Genomic DNA, 19,864 nt, shown 5'->3' with positions numbered 1-19,864 from the left:
CATATTTAATTTTTTTATTTATTCATATTTATTAAAATTTTATTTAATTATTTAATTATTTATACATTTTTATATTATATATTTTATTTTAATTCACTTATATTTTATTTTTTATATATATTTTAAAAAATAAAACATATTTAATAAAAATGTTATTATTTAATAAATAATTTTATTTTAACATAAATATTTTATATATAATAGAAATTGTATAAATAAAATATATATTTATAATTTATTTATTTAAATATTTTTATTTCTTTTATTTTTAATTTATTTATATTTTATTTTTATACAATATATACGTATATTTTCATTGCCTGCAGAAAAAAAACACTGTTATACAATGACTTGCCTAATTAACCTAGTTAAGCCTTTAAATGTCACTTTAAGCTGTAGAATAGTATCTTGGAGAATATCTAGTCAAATATTATTTACTGTCATCATGGCAATGATAAAATAAATCAGTTATTAGAGATGAGTTATTAACACTATTATGATTAGAAATGTGCTGAGAAAAAAAACTTCTTTCTGTTAAACTGAAATTTGGGTAGAAATATACCGAAGGGCTAATAATTCTGGATGGTTAATGATTATAACTTCAGCTGTATATTGTGATATTGCAAAGTCCCACCTGAGGCCGAGTCGAGCTTCCAGTTCATTGCACACCGCTAAACTACGTCTGCTCGGGTCCAAACCTGCGGTGGCGTCCGAACACTTGGCTCTTTCCTGACAGCGCTCCACAAAACTGCCTCTGCGGATGGACAGCAGCCCGTCACGTAGAGCTGCTCCATTATAGGGGAAACATAATCACCATTAGTTTGGTCATAACTGCAATCACGATGATGTAAAAACTGGAGTAAATGCACAGGCCTACCGTCCCGCTCCTTCTCTCGACCAGGGTGAGGACTGCTGCCGCTGCTGGATGGGATGGAGGACTGACTGAGGCCCAGGTGGGACGGCAGATCTCGAGGTTTATTAGTGAGGGGAACCAGAGGAGGCTGACGAGGAAGACTTCCAGAAAGAGGAACTGCAGACCGAAAACCAGACGCAGCACGACTGCTTTCACTCATCTGAGACTGAAGACTGAGGAGAGAGAGAGACATTACAAACACACACACACACACTTCTAGATGGTTATAAATGAATGTGTTGTGTGTATATATGCATTACATCAAGGGTCTCCAATCTCGGTCCAGGAGGGCCGGTGTCCCTGCAGGGTTTAGCTCCACCTTGCCTCAACACACCTGCCTGGATGCTTCTAGTATACCTAGTAACACCTTGATTAGCTTGTTCAGGTGTGTTTGATTAGGGTTGGAGCTAACATCTGCAGGAAATTGGCCCTCCAGGAACAAGTTTGATGACCCCTGTGTTACATGAATTACTCTTACGATTTTATTCATAGTGTAAGAGAGAGAGAAAGAGAGCCGTTGTCCTGGAGAGTTTAGCTCCAACCCAAATCAAGCACACCTGAGCCAGCTAATCCAGCTCATCCTAGGTATACTAGAAACGTCCAGGCAGGTGTGTTGAAGCAGGTTGGAGCTAAACTCAGCAGGACACCGGCCCTCCAGCACCAAGTTTAGACACCCCAGGTGGAGTCAAATAACACAAACTATTCCTCAGTTCCAATCACTCCATATTAATGACTAATGCAGGAGTCTACTTGAAGACCGATCGACTGCTTCTTTAGTAGCTCATCATATTTATATATGCCACATATTTAGGGGGCTAGAGAGTGAACACATCTGCAGTAATTTCACCATCAGTGTTTTATACAAATATATGTATGTATTGTTTCTTTTATTGTTTAATATATAGCTACGATTATTATTATTATTATTATTATTATTATCAACATTGTTGTTACTGTTTTTATGATGTCTTTTTTCCTGCTATGTATGCTTTGGCAATATATACACATGTATGTCATGCCAATACACTGTGAAATGTGAATAGTGAAAGAGATGAAGCACATAGTGACCTCTACAGGACACAGGGGAGAATAATAGTAAAGCCGCCTTTCCACTGCTCACGACATTTGGACATGACTGTCGAAATACGCCCCCTTGTGGCACAGAATTTTCAGTGTTGACGTGCACCATGGGAGAGAAGCTGTTCTCAGTGTCCGAAATAAAGGAGTGCAAAAGCAAGAGCCTTAATTTTCTGTGCGTTCTCATTGGTTGAATGAATTAATGAATACTAGAAACTCATATACTGCTAAAGTATTGGAGGGAATGTGTAACAACATTAAAAATATATATTTTTTATTACTTTATTACTTACATTTATTTTTTTATTTGTTATTAAAGATTTATTTTTGGCCTTTTTGACTTTATTATTAGATAGGACAGATTTTAGACTGGAAGCGAGAGACAGGGAAATGTCATGGAGCCGGGATTCGAACTCGCGACGCCCTGACATGCTATTGCACCATGTGTCGGCACGCTAACCACTAGGCTATTGCGCCGACTATTACTTACATTTATGAACAGAAATGTTTTATTTTTTATATATAGAATTTTTCTGATAAAAAAAAAATAACCAAATAAACTAGTATTTCTCATCTCGCGCACACGGACTTGCTTAGACAACATTGGAATACCTCACATCCGGTCGTCAGTTCGCATATGGTCTAGTCGCAGGAGTTCAAATATTTCAATGGATCTCAAAACGGCTCAAATCGGATCAGAATTTTTAGCATACGGAGATGATCGGCACTCCCCGCAGCTCGCGGACTACTCTCCATTTAAAATGAATGACTTCCGCTCTGTTGTTGTTTGTCGTGTGCAGTGAAAATAAGGCTTAAGGCCCAATCCCAAATCTGCCCCTAAAGTCTCTTTCACACTCTTTCAACATCCATGTTAACAGATTGGAGCTTTCATCCCGCATACGTCATGCTTTTGCCAAGTACGATGTGATCCTGGATTAACATCTATGTTGATCCTGAAACATCGTTTGTGTTGGAAAAAGTAATCAATACCTGTTTCCCTACCCCTAAACCCAACCACAAGTGTAATTTATTCACTAAATCAGAGGGGAATATTAGTTGGATAACAATCAAGTGCATAAACCTAACCGTAAGCCTAAACCTAGCATTCACTGTAAACAAATCTCTCAATTCTGATTGGCTGATTGGAATGTTGTTCCAGGATCAACACAGATGTTCATCCAGGAACACGTCCTACTTTGTAAAAACCAGGTTGGCATTCATAACGCACTGAGAAGCAGCACGGATCATAAGCAGCACTGGGTCTACTTTGTGGAGCTGCTTATGCTCAATTTGTAATGACAATGCATTGACACCAAAGTGCGTGTGTGTGTGTGGGATGTGAAGTGTGTGTGTACCTGCAGGTGGAGTTGCGTGAGGAGTGTGTGAGCGAGGCAGCAGGACTCATGTCTGGTGTTCGGGTCAGAGTCAGATCACACTGGTCCAGAAGCTCCAGCAGCTCCTCTTCAGTGGGTCCACCGAGAGCTGCAACACACACACAAACACACACATCAGCAATAACACAGGAGAAAAGCAGCTGCTTTGGGTTAAACAACTGCAGTGTTTACTGCATATATAACACAATCCTCCATCGTGGAAAACACAAGGCTAGACGATGACTCGATAAATACTTTCCACTCTCACATACAGTGTGTTTTCTTCTTCTAAAAATTTCTAAAGTTTTAATATACAGTTTAAGTCAGATTTATTAGCCCCCTTTGAATTTTTTTCTTTTTTAAATATTTTCCAAATGATGTTTAACAGAGCAAGGAAATTTTCACAGTATGTCTGATAATATTTATTCTTCTGGAGAAAGTCTTATTGGTTTTATTTCGGCTAGAATAAAAGCAGTTTTTAATTTTTTAAACACCATTTTAAGGTATATATTTTTGATAATCTACAGAACAAATCACTGTTATACAATCACTTGCCTAATTACCCTAACCTGACTAGTTAACCCAATTACCCTAGTTAAGCCTTTAAATGTCACTTTAAGCTGTATAAAAGTGTCTTGATGAATATCTAGTCTAATATTATTTTCTGTTATCGTGACAAAGAGAAAATAAATCAGCTATTAGAGATGAGTTATTAAAACTATCATGATTAGAAATGTCTTGAAGAAATCTTCTCTCCGTTAAACAGAAATTGGGGGAAAAAAATTAACATTTCAACAGTATACCCTGCATTTGCTGCTATTGCACTCCTGGTTAGACCCCTGTGTTTCGTTCCGTTACTTGTACATGTGTAATGAATATAAAGTTGAATCTAATCTAATCTAAATCTGCAGCTCACCTTTTATATCCACTTTCCCAGCGATCTCCATTGCGGTTGTGAGGTCCCACATCTGGATGCTGCCATTGCTGTGTCCGCTGAAGAGATACCGGCGCGGCCGAGAGCCAATGCGGCTGGAGCCCTCACACTCATGAACCACAAACGCTGTGATGGAGGTCCCGTCCACTGAACGCACCTCACACACCCTGCGGGAGACAGAAATTTTAAAAAACCATACATTGTAGGAGCCATACATTGTACATTGGTGTTTAGCCACAGGCTGTCTGTCAATGCGATAGTATATAACTGTGGCTTCACTGCATTGAGGAAGAGAGGTTGGTAACTTACCGTAACATAAGGTAAAGAGTAGTGAGTAATATAGATGAAGGAATTCTGTTCATTGGAAAATGAAGATGTTTTTATTTGCATTATTTTGCCTACTAACTCTGACTTTTACGCTTAAAACACGTGCTTACTCTACCAACAATAGCGCATTGAACCACCGCTACAAACAACAACAACAAACAGCATCAGTTCTGGTTTCCTGGCCGATAAATTGGAGCATCTCTACTTCACCTAAAATGACTTACTGCTAATGCAAGCCATCTATGAATACATGAATTATTTAAAACTGACCTCTTCCCATTGGAGGAGAGTCTGACGTAGAGTTTATCCGTGTCAGGAACCACACGCTGGATAAACACCTGCTGCTCGTCACGCTCACCATATGGACCTGCACACACACACACACACATCACTCATTTTAGACCAATATAATAATAACAGGGTTTTTTATTTAAGACAAATATAAAATTCACTGATTTTCACTGACTAAAAAGCTACATTTAACATCACATCTAATAAACTAAAGTGTAAAGTCTTCCCTCTTTCCCATATTTCCATATTTCATAAGAACACTTTCACTTCTGAAGTGATCGTCATAGAAGCGTCAGCTGAGTTCAGTCAGCAATAGGCCACTGTCAGCTGGTGTATTTGCATACAGCGATCTGATTGGCTGATGCTTCCGTCGGTGCTTGAAAAGTTGAGCTAGTCTCAACTTCTGCAGCGAGCAACGCCTCTGAATCGACGCCGATGGATCCACAATGCAGTTTGGCAACGCATGACATCACCCATTCAAAGTGAATGGGAAGCGTTGACGCCATTCACACGTGGCGTCAGGCTTTTAGGTGGTTATTTTGAATCTACAGCTCCTAAAATGTATATCATCCAGATATGTTTGTCTCAGTTAACAGGTACAGTCTGTTTCACCTATTTCAGTTCCAGCAGCACAGCCCGCATGTCCGTCGATATCGTCCAGTGAGAGGATCTTGAAGGAGGTCAGCGGAGTGGAGCCGGGCTGAGTGGAGATCATGCCTCTGAAGCGCGTCACCGTCCACGTGCGCACGTGGTTGTTGTCTGCGCACACTGCACACAAGAGCATTTCAAGTCAATTAATTCACACTTAGATTAATAAATGCACATGAAATTAGTATTATTTTTTAACAAATTCCATTGTTTTCAATGGTGAAAAAATGGAAATCAATTACTGCACAAATATTGCAAAAATTGAACAGAAAAAAATGTAAATAATCTCATAAAACAAAATTTCAAACCATATAATTAAATGATATTTATTTCAGTTTGCTATTAATAGTTTTACATGACTTATAGTCGTTGCGTACGCAGCACACGTGATGCATTTGAGTGTCTCTAGAAAACCTGCGCCCTCACTATCATCACATTACATGGACTGGAGAGCGGGGGAGTGTTCAGCTTATGCAGTAAGCAGACGCGGGTGAAGCGCGAGTGATTTACATGTGAAGTCATTGAGAAGATGAGATATAGACATCCTGCGGCGCGAATCTGGCATTTTGTGCATTTGACGCGCTTCAGACTGCAAAAGAAAGTTGGAGCAAACGGAGCAATGGAACAGACAGGTGGAGATGAGATTGGTTCAAGGGTGACGGCCGCTAGACGAGACTGAATTAAAGGATTTTGTGCTTTACATGTATGGCTGGTATTATGATGTGTGTCAAATAGATAAATGATTACGCTTAACTTACGCTTTACGCTTTTCCCTGCATTTAACATTGACGAGTTTTACGGCAGTCAGTGTTTTAGGTGTATTACGGTAGGGGAAGCTCTAACGCATGTCCTATGTGTGATGATGTCAGAGGCTCCAGGAGGTGAAATCTGTGAAAAAGTAGGATTATGGAAAAAAATAAGAGTAATACAACCCTCCTTTGGCTTAATCCCTACCATTTCAGATCTTATCTTGACAAGAGACCAAAATAAAGCAGCTTTATTTGAATGATTTGTGTCATTGTTTCAGATTGCACACCTAACATAGTAGGCTCCCTAATACACTTATATATATATATTTTTAATCGCAAAATTGTCCTCAAATTTCTGGGAATTTCAGGCACAAAATATAGCAAACAATTACAAAAACAATCGTGAAAAACTAGGGGGTCTGATATATACTTGTCTCCCCACTACGTGCTCCACATAATGAGCATTAGTGCGTATGATGAGATGAGGTGTTTCACCAGAGATGAGGTGTTTCTCCGAGAGCATGATCTTGGTAACGGGGCTGCGGTGAACAGAGAAGGTCTGGAAGAGCTGTGGGCCGGATCCCACCGTCTCCGGATGCTGAACGATCACACGCACCGTCCCTGAGCTGGTGCCATACGCAATCTCAATCCAGTTCCCACTGTCACCTAAACACACACACTCATTTACAATAAATCTGAATATGAACGTTCAATGAATCATGATTTATTCTAAAGCAAAGCTACTTCTTTAGAGGTATATTATGCTGAGCGTTACTTGTTTTGGGCGTCAGGTAGACGCTTAGAGCAGTGATAGCATCTTCACTGGGATCTCGGTACAGTTCGGTCACCAGCAAATCATTATCCTTCATCCGCAATGGAAACTTCTGGACATCTGAAAGACAAAGACACACACCACAGATCGGAGATCAGCCGGATCAAGCATCTGAGCCATGCTGAAATTATAGTAAAAGTAGATATTTATTGCATTTATTAAAGTATTTTTATTGCATTTGAAAAAGCGGGGTCTCTGCAGATATCAATGTCAAAGTTAAGACTTTTAAAGACCATTAAGTATTCAATTTAAGACCTATTTCACAATATCATAAACACGCATACACAAAAAGAGAAAATGCAAAAATCTGAAAATTTGTGGCAAAATAAATTGATTACAGTACTGAAGACAGGTTAAATGCACTACAGGAAACAAACATCTTAAGGCTGATTATTACTTTCAGCTAGCGCCGCATCGCACACCTCAAGTGGACAAGGCTCTTTAAAATGACAGGGGCGGTCAAAAGAAAGCCACCGTAAAGTCAGACAGATAAACAGAGTAGGAAGCTTCCCGAACTACATCCGATTATTAATATCGTTCAAGATTTTTAAACTTATTATTATTATAATTATTAATAATTTATTCCAATGATTATAAGGATTTTTATAACCATTCAAGATTTTTTTAAATCAAACTTTAATGCATCACTTGCTTTTGTTTATGTCGGACAGGTCTATCTATTAAAGTTAAATTTTAATGACTACAGTTCTACAATTAAATTTTTTATTATGGAAAGAAAAAAGTACATATACTAAGAAAAAATACAGATTTATTTTTATTTTGCCCACTCAATTGACACATTACTCTCTGGCTAGTTTCTGTCCAATAATTAAAAGCTAAAAAGTCAATAATGGTCCAACATTTCTGACCATTATCACGAATAAACCAAGAAAAGCAGGGCATCAGTACATTATAAAAAATTTGCTTCTTAATTATAGTTTTATAACTATTAAATAGTTTTAAATTCAAAACTATAATATATACGTCAGTGAAAAACCTACAAATGGCGACCAGAGTTCGACTCCTGCCTCGCGGTCATATACAGATCCTTCCCCTCTCTCTGCTCCCAATGCTTTCCTGTCAATAATCTCTACTGTCCTACCCATAAAAGGTGAAAACCCCGAATAAAATTATTATTAAAAAAAAATTAAAACTGACGAACTGTTTGCTTGTGTCTCCGCCAGTCTCCTGCGTACCCAAACTCCCATTCGCTGTGCACATGGAGTTCAATAACAGAAAGCTGATTGGCTATTGCATGTTGGTCTTATTTGTATTTGTAAAATCGCAAATTACATGTGGACTAGTGCAATAAAGAACTACAACACCACGAAAACCAAGATGTAACGTTACATGGACATCAAAAAAATAAGACCAGTGCAAAAATATTTAAGACCTAGAACAGTGAATTTAAGACTTTTTAAGGCCTAAAATTTAAATTTTTAAATTTTAGACTTATTAGAACCCTGTGGAAACCCTGAAAAAAGTCATCAAGTGAAGATTAATCAACCTAAACTACACATACAGAAAAACAATAATAGAATGAACTGAAAAGTGTCTGACTACTTCTATTTTTGTGGACAATGCAGTTCCAATCTTGTAGTTTCGCATTGATAAACTATTCAATACATATTTGCTGCACGTTGTATTCTGTAGGATATTTTTTTTTTAATAAAATACTATTAACTGAAACAGGAGGAGCATTTTATTCTTATGTGTTATTAAATATACCTTAAATGCAGAAATCTTTTGAATGCAAAAGGCAGCATTTCAATTTGTAAATACTTAAACATAATAAAAACACAATTATAAATCAAAACCATTTATTAAATCATTTATATAAATAATGCATAACTATTCATTCATTCATTTTCTTTTCAGCTTAGTCCCTTTATTAATCTGGGGTCGGCACAGCGGAATGAACCGCCAACTTATTTAGCACGTTTTTACACAGCGGACACCCTTCCAGCTGCAACCCATGTCTTGAAAAGCATAACTAATTAGTTTTAAACAAATAATTATATTTAATAAACTTTTGTCAATGCCATAATGCAGTGTATTAAATGAAATGTTTCTATTTCTAACTCAAAACTTGACAATTATTCAGCTCTGCTGGTCACTTTACCGATGTAGTAAATAGATCCATTATTGCATCCCAAAATAAGGAAAGATCCAGCGGTGTCGTAACTGTTGATGGGAACCACATCCTGATTCTGCAGAAAGAGAGGTGTAAAAATCAGAAACTGTTTCCTCTCGCTTTCATTCAGCATCAATTCTACCTAAAGCATGAACAGCTTTGCCTGCTTTACCTGCCAGTGTTTGGTGACGGCGTTCCAGACGCCCACTTTACCCGTGTGGCTGGTGGCAATGAGCTGATTTCCTACGAAAAACAGCGCCTCCACTGGTACATTGAGACTGAACACACCTGCAGACCACAATCAACACTCAATTAATAAACACTCAATAAATCACACATTAAATCGGTGTAAAAATAGATTTATTATGAATTGAATCGATACTAGGATTGCCAAAAGTACCGACTGACCATACAATACTGTAATTTTAAAAAACACCCAATTCCCACTAACATTTAAGCTCTGAGCAGATTTTAAAGAGAAAGTCCCTCCAAAACTGAAAATTGTGTTGTCATTTACTTTTCCTTCACGACCTTCAACCATGTTTGTCTTTCTTTTTTAGTGTTGAACACAAAAGAAGGTATTTTGAAGAATGCTGGAATCCTGTAACCATTGACTTCCATAGTAGGAAAACAAAAACTACATAAGTCAATGGTTACAGGATTTCAGCTTTATTCAAAATATTTTCCCTTGTGTACGACAGAATAAAGAAACTCAGACTCGGATCCACTTGAGGATGAGTAAAACAGTGGGTAAGTTTTCATATTTGGGTGTACTGTCCCTTTAAACACAGCTGATTGGTCACTGTGTTCATGTGCTTAACAGATAAGACTGTGATTGGCTCAAATAATCATCGCTTCACCGCTCTTCATCATTAAGCGCAAGCACAGATACACAAAACACTCATCTATCAGAGCATCCGTCTATGCACAGATATACTGATGATGTTAAAACAATCAATTTAATTTGATTGATAATATTTTCTTGAATTATTTTGTCTGATTAATTCCAGTTTTGGCTTTCGGTACTGACAAATCTAATGCATATAACAAAATCCTTACTGTATAGAAAGTGTTCATTTAAAAGAGAGATCTGTAAGGGGTGTACTTATTTATGCTAGGCACTTTACACATACAGGTGAAGTCAAAATTAGTCGCCCTCTTGTGAATAGTTTTTTTTTTCCTTCAAATATTTCCCAAATGATGTTGAACAGATTCAGGAATTTTTCACAGTATTTCCTATAATATTTTTTCTTCTGGAGAAAGCCTTATTTGTTTTATTTCGGATAGAATAAAAGCAGTTGTCAATTTTTTTAAAGCCATTTTAGGGTCAATATTATTCGCTCCCTTAAGCAATATTTGTTTTGGAGTGTCTCCAGAACAAACCACTGTTATACAATGACTTGCCTAATTACCCTAATTAATCTAGTTAAGCCTTTAAATGACACTTTAAGCAGAATACTAACATCTTGAAAAATATACAGGTGGTTTGTCAAGCCCACTCACCTGTTCGAAGCACACTCAGCATTGCACAAGGTTTTCCCAGTTATAAGAAAGTGTCAGGTGCATAAAACATCTCTAGTGCATACCGATTTCATTTCCGTTTCCATCAGGACAGATTGCCCAGAGTATGATTTCTGTGCCCGACGCCACTGCGACCATCTTATCATTGTCTCCTAATGAGCCGCCCATGACTTTGGCATTAAGAGCCACTCTGTCGATCACCCAGTCCAGCCGCGGGCTCGTAAAGACCTGCTGCCACCCAGTAGACTCTTTAACCCTAAAATATGACGATCAGTTAAAACATGCACATCTCAATCACTACTACTGATACTGTGTAAAATAAAGCAGAATCATACCTGTAACAGACCACAAACTGAGCATAGGCCACCGCAATCCAGTTATGATGACCACATATGATTCTCACCAGGCCTGGATCAGAGACTGGACCTGAACAACACACACCACATCAGTCAAGATATGACTGGCTTTCTGCAGGTTTCACCAAGACTTTAAGACATTTCATAATGAGTGAAATTTTAGACTTATACAGGGCTAAATGCTAATTTTTTTTCGAACATCCCAGTTAGCAAAGATTTTCACTTATCCTATCAAATTTTATACAAATTTTATATATTTAATAATACAATAATAATTTTTGTTTATATAATTTTTAAGTAATTTTCAAATATAGCCATTCACAAACTCTATAACCTATAATGCCCCATTCACACGGGGCATCAGCGTCAACGCTTCCCATTCACTTTGAATGGGTGATTTCAGGCGTTGCCGAACTGCCTTGTGGATTCGTCAGTGCCGATTCAGAGGTGTTGCTCGCTGCAGAAGTTGGGACTAGCTCAACTTTTCAAGCGCTGACGGAAGCATCAGCCAATCAGATCGCTGTATGCAAATTCCCCTGCTAGACAGTGGCCTATTGCTGACTGAATTTCATTGGCTGACACTGCTATGACGATCGCATCAGCCTCAACTTCAGACACGGCTTCAGTCAAGCGCTGACGCTGAAACCCCGTGTGAATGGGGAGTAACAAGAATAGAACAAAACACAGCTGAAAATTACTTCAGTCTACAATAATTTAAATAATTTAATAATAAAAATACAGGTCAGGTCAGTATCCTTAGCAGTGAATAAATAGAGAGCTTTAAAGCAAATGCCACTGTAAGGAAAGCAATTAAAAGGTTGAAATATTTATTGAGATTGTACGGGAGTTAATGGCCAGATTGAGTAGGTAAACAAAGAAAGAAAAATTAAGACCTGTTAAAAAAAAAAAAAAAAAGATTTAAGACCTACAAAACAACATTTTAGTAGATTTCAGACTTTTTAAGACCTAAAATTTAGCTTTTGAGATTTTAGACATTTTAAGTCTTTTTAAGACCCTGCAGATACCCTGTATTATATATATTAAAAAAATACTGTAGAAAATAGGAATAAATAAGGCGGCATCCAAGAGGGATCCCACACTTTTTAAAGCACCATTAATTTGAAATCAAGCACCTCTGAAATTCATACCCCAGCATATGTAGAGCCAGGAAAATCCTCAACATTTCACTTACACTTAATATTTACATTATAATTTAAGAGTAATTTTCAAAAATAATCAAAATAATCAAGAGTAATTTTCTTGCCTACAGCACTTCTTCATTGTTGCTCTTATAGTTGTGTTGATTGCTTCCTTGTCCTCATTTGGATAAAAGCGTCTGCTAAATGACTCAATGTAAATGTAAAAACGGACTGTTTTAACCTAAGGCTGTGCGATTTGGGGAAAATATCTAATTGCGTTTTTTTTTTTTTTTGACAGATATTGCAATTTGATTCATGATTAAAATCAAACTTCAAGCAGATTTTAATTTAATTCAAGCTTCAGCTCAATAATCTGTAAGCCGTGGCAAAAATTCTGCAACAACTATTAAAAGTGACCTGTTTATGTTTGGTGTCTGTGACTCTGAAACCCAAATATTCCCTTTTCTTTGATATTAATTCATCTATTAATGCTTCTAAAGCAGCCGACAGCATCATTCCACTTGTCAGCTCCAGTTTTTTTTTTATTGTGAGCGTAGTTCAGTTGCACAATTCTGATTGGACAGAACGAAAGTGTGCTCACTCAATTGGCATATTTATAAAGCCTGAGTCAGATCACACGATTTCAGCATGATTTCCTTGATGTAGGGTGTCGTAAATGACAAATGTACGTCGTGACAAGATTCAATTGTCTCTTCTCGTGTAAATGTGGCGTAGTTTACGACAACTGATATCATGTCTGCGAAGCCTCACGACACAATCACAGAAAGTCCAGCATGTTTAACTGTCTGAAGCATAGTGGACTGGTTTTGAAGCACTTCACCTCAGATGTTATTCTATATTTTATATTGCAGCCTATAGCGATTAACTAATTGCAACGCTTCAGATTGCCATTGCAATTCGATTTTGATTAATCGCACTACCCTATTTTAAACATGTTCAAAGAACTTTCACAAAATTTATTGAATTCAATAGAAAATCAGACCAGATCAAAGAGCTTTATTGCCAGGAATTACGAGGAAATTGTTATCGTGATAGAAGCTTCTACAGTGCAACAGAACGACAGAGACAGGACAAAAAACAGATAATAAATGAAAAAATAGTGAATGCAAATAAACAAATTGACAAGTGTCTGTATATGTTATGTTATATGTGCAGCTGTTATGTGCAAATTGGCATGTAAAGTATGTTGTTATATAAATAAGTGAACGTGCATCAAAACTAGTGATGTTTGTTTCACAATTACTATCAATACTGGTAATATTGGAATGTGATTTCTGAAATATTGAGCAAATGTGCATTATTTGTCATATTGTTCTGGTGCAAGATTTAAATGTACAATTTTTTTAAACTAATTTATAATGTTTTGATTCTGTTTTTGACAGCTGCACAGTACAACTGCTGAAAAAAACATCATCAATTTCATTTCAAACTGAATTCAAGCACTTTTAGGGGCTTATGGTTGCTTTTAAGTACTTTCCAGAACTTGAATCCATATGTCTGACTATCAAGTACTTTCAATCCCTGAGAATAGAATAGAACAGAACAGAACAGAACAGAACAGAATAGAACAGAATAGAACAGAACAGAATAGAACAGAATAGAATAGAATAGAATAGAATAGAATAGAATCAGACCTGGCACTCTCTCCTCCACAGCAGCTCTGCCCAGAATGCCAGCATTGCCAAGGTTAGGTGGCATTGTGTTGCTCCTCCTCACTGGAGCTCTTTCCACCGGCCCCGAGCGGCCGCCCATAAACTGAGGGCCTGCAACGCTGTGCCTGTTCCTGCGCTTCACTGGGTACACTACCACACACATACATACACTATAACAATACAGTCTTCTGATAGATGCTGTGGTGTTACTAAACTGTGCAAGGATGTGTGTTTCCTGTACCTGGGGGAGGCAGATATCCATTGAACAACACGTTGCCACAGGAGGAACGATCCAACTCATCACACAACTGCAGCTTTCGCACTGTGATAAAAAAACTAATCGTTTAGACAGCACAAAGTCGTAAGCAATACACAATAAACAAATTGTTTTTTAATTACTGCAATGATCAGAGCACTTCATTAATAATGTGTTATTACACAGACTTCGAGCACTTTTTGTAAAGCTGCTTTAACATGATTTTCCATTTTTATTTCACTAATGATTAATTCTCACCCAAAAATAAAAATTGGTTTTTGTATAGTAAATAATATAATAATAAATGAAAATAAACAACATGATGCTGTTTTATAATAATCAATATAAATAAACATATATAAATAATAATATATATTAATAAACATAAGAAACAAAATATAATAGACAATAAAATTTGTCAATTAATGTGTGTGTGTGCTTCTTGTGTATACTATTTTACAGTATACAATATATAAAATAACAATATTTTAAATGAAATTATATTATATATTAAACCAATTAAATTTATTATACAGATTGTTTTGTAGATCTTTTATTTTATTTATGTTATTGTATTTATGTACATTTATAATTAAACAGTATGCACAGCAGCTTCCTCTCTAGAAACAGAAAGACAACATCTATATAGAGGTAGGCCTGTCGTGATTATTATTGGTCTTTTTATTATTTTATTTTCTATTACAACAAAAAATATATTATTTTTATTTATAAGTATTACTGGATATATTCGGACTTTTGTTTCAAAGTAAGTCATTTTGGACAAAAGTGTCTGCTATAAGACTAAATGTACATTTTTATTAATAAATAACCTTTTAATTGTGTCTTATAATGTTGCGGGAAACACATAAACACAGACACTGTCTCAAACGCAGGCCTTTTACTTTCACTTTAAAATTTGCTGTGGACTTTCTTCCTAAACAAATAACCGTTGAACAAATGTAATAACTGTGACAGACCTGATCAGGCAATGAAATGGATGATGCACTGTAGTGTAAATATAACGTGTTTTAAAACCACCAGAATAACCCAATAACCTTTATCTTACCCAGTGGTGTGATCCCATAGAACTCCGCCTCATGTATTAACAAGTGGACATCTATGGACCTGTCAGAAAAATAAAGGAATACATTCAATGTTGAATAATCACAGTTAACAGGCTGCACATAATTTAATCAAGATTCTAGTGTTTACCTTGGATGAAGCTCTTTAGTGCGCAAAAAGTTCAAAATTGGAGCAAACAGAGATGGATCTCGATCTATGAATATCTAGAAAGACAAAAACCTTTAGAGATGCCTCATGGAGAAGCATTTATATAGAGGAAAAATGTGTTATCATTAGCTTACAGACATGAAGATGACTTACCGCTCCAGTCTCATCTTTTAGCGTTGATATTCTTCCACTTAATAAACTACACAAAGAAGAAAAAAACTCTTATACCAGTCAGCATTGAGCGTTTCAAAATTCCATATAGTCAAAACTCTGGCCAGGCGTAATTACAGCAAGAATTATTTGTATATACAGTATGTATGTGTTTAGACGCACACACGCACGCACACACACACAGTTGAAGTCTAAATTATTAGAGCCCTTAACTTATTAGCCACTCTGTTTATTTTTTCCCATATTTTCTGTTTATCAGAGAGCAGATTTCTTCAGCACATTTCTAATCATAATAGTTTTGATAGCTTCATCTCTAATAACTGATTTATTTTATCTTTGTCATGATGACAGTAAATAATATTAGACTAGATATTCTTCAAGACACTTCTATACAGCTTAAAGTGACATTTAAAGGCTTAACAAGGGTTATTAGGTTAACTAGGCAGGTTAGGGTAATTAGGCAAGTTATTGTATAGCGATAGTTTGTTCTGTAGATTATCGAGAAAAATATAGCTTAAAGGGGCTAATAATATTGATAAAATTGTTTATTAAAAAATTCAAAACTGCTTTTATTCTAGCCAAAATAAAACAAAAAAAGACTTTCTCCAGGAGAAAAATTATTATCAGACATACTGTGAAAATTTCCTGAATCTGTGAAACATAATTGTGAAATGATAATTCAAAAAAATTAAAAGGGGGGTTAATAATTCTGACTTTAACTGTGTGTGTGTGTGTGTGTGTGTGTGTGTGTGTGTGTGTGTGTGTGTGTGTGTGTGTGTGTGTGTGTGTGTAAAAGAAACATATTGTGCAATAAGCACAAAATATTAATTGTTTATTTTAAATTATTAATAATTAAAATATTAAATATTAATATTAATTATCATTTTGCTACTAGTTTTGACCCATTTGTCAGCAACACATTTTTAAGCATTTAAAATGCAAAACAAATCTTTTCATACACTTTTCATAGATCTTCAATTTCAAGAATAGTGATTTAATTTTTACATAAACACAAGTTTTTACATACATTTTTTTTTATAAAAGAAAAAAGGTTAATTCACCAACATTTTGACAATACATTTTCTTAAACATTACAAAAGACAATAGCATAACTTTGGATCTCACTATATAAGACAGACAGACAAACAGATAGATATTTAAAAAGCAAATAACTGAAAAAGTCAGTGATAAAAACCTTATTTAAATATTATCAAAAAACTAAATTAAGTCTAGTTTAGCTTTATATGACGTGAAATGCACAAACCTTGAGAAAAAGGAGTCAGGAACCCATGTCAGAGTCTGTCTGGAGGTACTGAACCTGCACAAAATACATAAAAGCAACATTAAAAAACAGGTAGTATATCTATTTTCTTGGTTAAGAGTTCAATAACAGAACATGGTATATCAACACAGGTGTTATGCAATGATCAGGGTTTATGCAAAGTAGGTATTCACACATATTGAGGTAAAGTTGTTTTTATTCACACATTCATTCAGTGACAACTTGTGACATGCTCCCTACATTATTTACTATGGTACTTTTACATATTCATTCTGAAATCACATGCAAGTATGACTTAAAAACAACTGTTTAATTGACTGTGAACATTGTTGTACTTTAACAGTCCTTTGCTGCTAATATGAGTTCAACATTTATAATTTGAAAAGAGTATTTTAGTGAAATCTTATTATTAAGAGAAAAATTAGGTGGATATAAAACTAACTTTAGCATAACTTCGCACAATTGTTGACAACTTGCGACACGGTCTTAACATGCTTTCCAGGATAATCTGAATTTTGGGTCTGAAATCGCATCCAAGTATGACATTATAGCAAGATTAGCACTATTTAATTGACTGTAAACAAAGTTGTAACGTAGTTGTTGGCTACTATTATGATTTCCCTATCTAGAATTAGCAAATAATACTTTAATAAGATGATATCAAGCAGAAAGTCCGAATGTGCGAATCACAAAAACCCAACTTTACCTCAATGAAGACAGGCCTCCTGTAGAATGTGAAGGTATGCAGATGTTTATCACTGTCTGCTGACTTTTACAAAGTCTGATCAATACAATACACTCAATAAAACGACGCTGCTGCTGCATAGTAAGCCTAAGATAAAGTGTCCAGGGTTTACTATAATGCTAAGAGTTCTTGACTGAGGTAAGTTAGTGAAGTCTGTGTTTGCCTCAGCAGGATGGAGGCTTAATACAAACCTTTTCCCCCCGACGTTCAGATGAATGATGTCTCCAATCCTCGCCATGATTATCGTTTTAAGGCAAAACGTTCATATTTTATGGTAAACTTGTTTATTTGCTATTATTAAGTACATTATAAATGCTGTTTAATTGTGTTCGCCGTTGAGGAAACAGCGAAAGAGCGGATGTTGCAGCGATTCACTATAGGCGGAAGTGGAGTAACGCCTATTTCAGAATAAAAGTCTATATTTGGATAAACAGAGGAGAAGCCTCTTTAAAAGAGGTTGTATTCGTATCATAGAGAACATTTTCAGTGTAGAAATAAAAGCATCTTAGGAACACAAATTATAGCTATATGAAGAAATGTTTATTTTTTATATATCTAAGTGTTTCAAGTTCTACAACCGTGTAAATGAAGCAAAATCGTCGAATTTTCCCAAATACTTGTATAAAATAATATAATGAAAATACATATTGTAAAACTACTATCAATGCAGAGTAACTCGATTTAAACAAGCAATTTTAAGCCTGCATATCTCATTTCATTTTCTTTTCGGCTTAGTCCCTTTATTAATCTGGGGTCGCCACAGTGGAATGAACCGCCGACTTATCCAGACCGTGGTAAAGTTAGTTTGATGTTTGACATTCATTAGACATTCGGTTTCAAACCAATTAAATTCTTTGCTCCTGTTATAGTTTGAGCCAAAAACATGTCAGATAGACATAAATATGTGCCCTTTTAATTTAATTTAATTTAATTTGATGATTTATTTTGATTTTAATGATGATACAAACGTGCACTTCATCGCCGATCTATATTAAATGGATAAAAACGCTTAAGTGTCTGGAACTTAAAATGTAGTGAAAATAAAGCTTTTTCATCATATGTGAAAACTGCAGGTTATTTATTTACACAGCCATAATATAAAATAAGAGTAGTACTATAGTAGCAATAGTAATACCAGAATGGAAAAAAATAAAAAATAAATGTTAATAAAAAATAACATTTAGTTAAAAAAACCCAATGCATTGGATTAAAAATAACCCAAAGTTAGGAAGGTGCTAGTTGGGTTATTTGTTGGGGTATTTTTAACCCAATTGTTTTAACTGAGTGGTAAAATGGATAGAAAAAACACGATACAGAGAGGTAATTTGATTTAATAAAAACAAAATGAACTTGAGCCTGAGCTTAAGTAAACAACATAACACAAAAACAACATTGCGCACTGAAGGATTCAGTTATAAACCTTCCAATCCGTCTCAGCATCCTTTCCTCATCATCCTGTTTCTCATTATTTTTATTAAATATGATTATTTAAATGAGTATTGAAATGATTTATCTAATGAATAAGTAAACACACTGCTTCATATGTAAGAGTGTTCAGTGCACTAGCCTGTCTCTACTATTTTCAGGTGCCACCAAACTAGGTCAGAGGTCACGGAGATCTTGAGTGAAGGTCTGAAGACTGGAAGCAACTGTTTCTATTGTTATTTCTCAGTTTTAGAGTTAAAACTGTCTAAAAGGTCTAAAGAGATTTTTCTATTTTTACGATTATTTCTTTTAAAGTGATTCTACTTTTTATTCAAGAAAGACTTTGTGTAGTAAGGATATTATTACTGCCTGAATGTAGATTACACTAGTTTTGATCAAGACAGCTGAGAGTACTTAGGCTTGGGTAAGAAACAGATTGTACTTTAAGGCCCAGTTTCACAAACAGCGCTTAGATCAAGCCAGGACTAGGCCTTAGATAATTTAGGCTATTTAAGCCACATTTATAAAATATATTACTGGTGTGCACCTGGAGACAAAAAAAAAATTTGACTGACGTATTTTAAGACATCTCCCTGCAAGTTATTTTGAGTTGAGACAGCTCAAACATGCAATTTAATCTTGACTAGCCTTAAACCTTGTTTGTGAAACCAGGGGAATGTGTGTATGTGTGTTTTATTGTGGAACAGTTTAACAGGTCTGGAGTCAGCTCTAAACAGTCTAGTGGATGTCTGACGTTTATGCTTAAGATGTTGTACAAGTTATTCAAA

General features: G+C 35.6%; 1 protein-coding gene across 1 annotated transcript in view; it reads right to left on the bottom strand.

Annotated features, from left to right (window-relative positions):
* shkbp1 (SH3KBP1 binding protein 1) overlaps positions 1-18,039 on the bottom strand; it is a 19,474-nt gene extending 1,435 nt beyond the window's left edge. The window contains exons 1-19 of the mRNA XM_001920900.9: positions 17,843-18,039; positions 16,889-16,942; positions 15,607-15,652; positions 15,436-15,509; positions 15,290-15,348; positions 14,209-14,289; positions 13,950-14,117; positions 11,135-11,225; positions 10,865-11,055; positions 9,451-9,566; positions 9,267-9,354; positions 7,088-7,204; positions 6,808-6,978; positions 5,528-5,683; positions 4,895-4,991; positions 4,280-4,464; positions 3,346-3,472; positions 878-1,086; positions 635-785 (exon numbers count right to left, since the gene is read on the bottom strand). Coding sequence (XP_001920935.4) covers positions 635-785; positions 878-1,086; positions 3,346-3,472; positions 4,280-4,464; positions 4,895-4,991; positions 5,528-5,683; positions 6,808-6,978; positions 7,088-7,204; positions 9,267-9,354; positions 9,451-9,566; positions 10,865-11,055; positions 11,135-11,225; positions 13,950-14,117; positions 14,209-14,289; positions 15,290-15,348; positions 15,436-15,509; positions 15,607-15,652; positions 16,889-16,942; positions 17,843-17,889 — 2,228 coding nt within the window. The 5' untranslated portion in view covers positions 17,890-18,039. The remainder of the gene's footprint in view (positions 1-634; positions 786-877; positions 1,087-3,345; positions 3,473-4,279; positions 4,465-4,894; positions 4,992-5,527; positions 5,684-6,807; positions 6,979-7,087; positions 7,205-9,266; positions 9,355-9,450; positions 9,567-10,864; positions 11,056-11,134; positions 11,226-13,949; positions 14,118-14,208; positions 14,290-15,289; positions 15,349-15,435; positions 15,510-15,606; positions 15,653-16,888; positions 16,943-17,842) is intronic.
* Positions 18,040-19,864: the final 1,825 nt, after the last annotated feature.

The sequence above is a fragment of the Danio rerio genome, chromosome 18 (assembly GCF_049306965.1).
Source record: "Danio rerio strain Tuebingen ecotype United States chromosome 18, GRCz12tu, whole genome shotgun sequence".
In the NCBI taxonomy this organism is placed as follows: domain Eukaryota; kingdom Metazoa; phylum Chordata; class Actinopteri; order Cypriniformes; family Danionidae; genus Danio; species Danio rerio.
The sequence above is the reverse complement of the archived record's forward strand: the minus strand, read 5'-3'. Positions and strand labels throughout refer to the sequence as shown.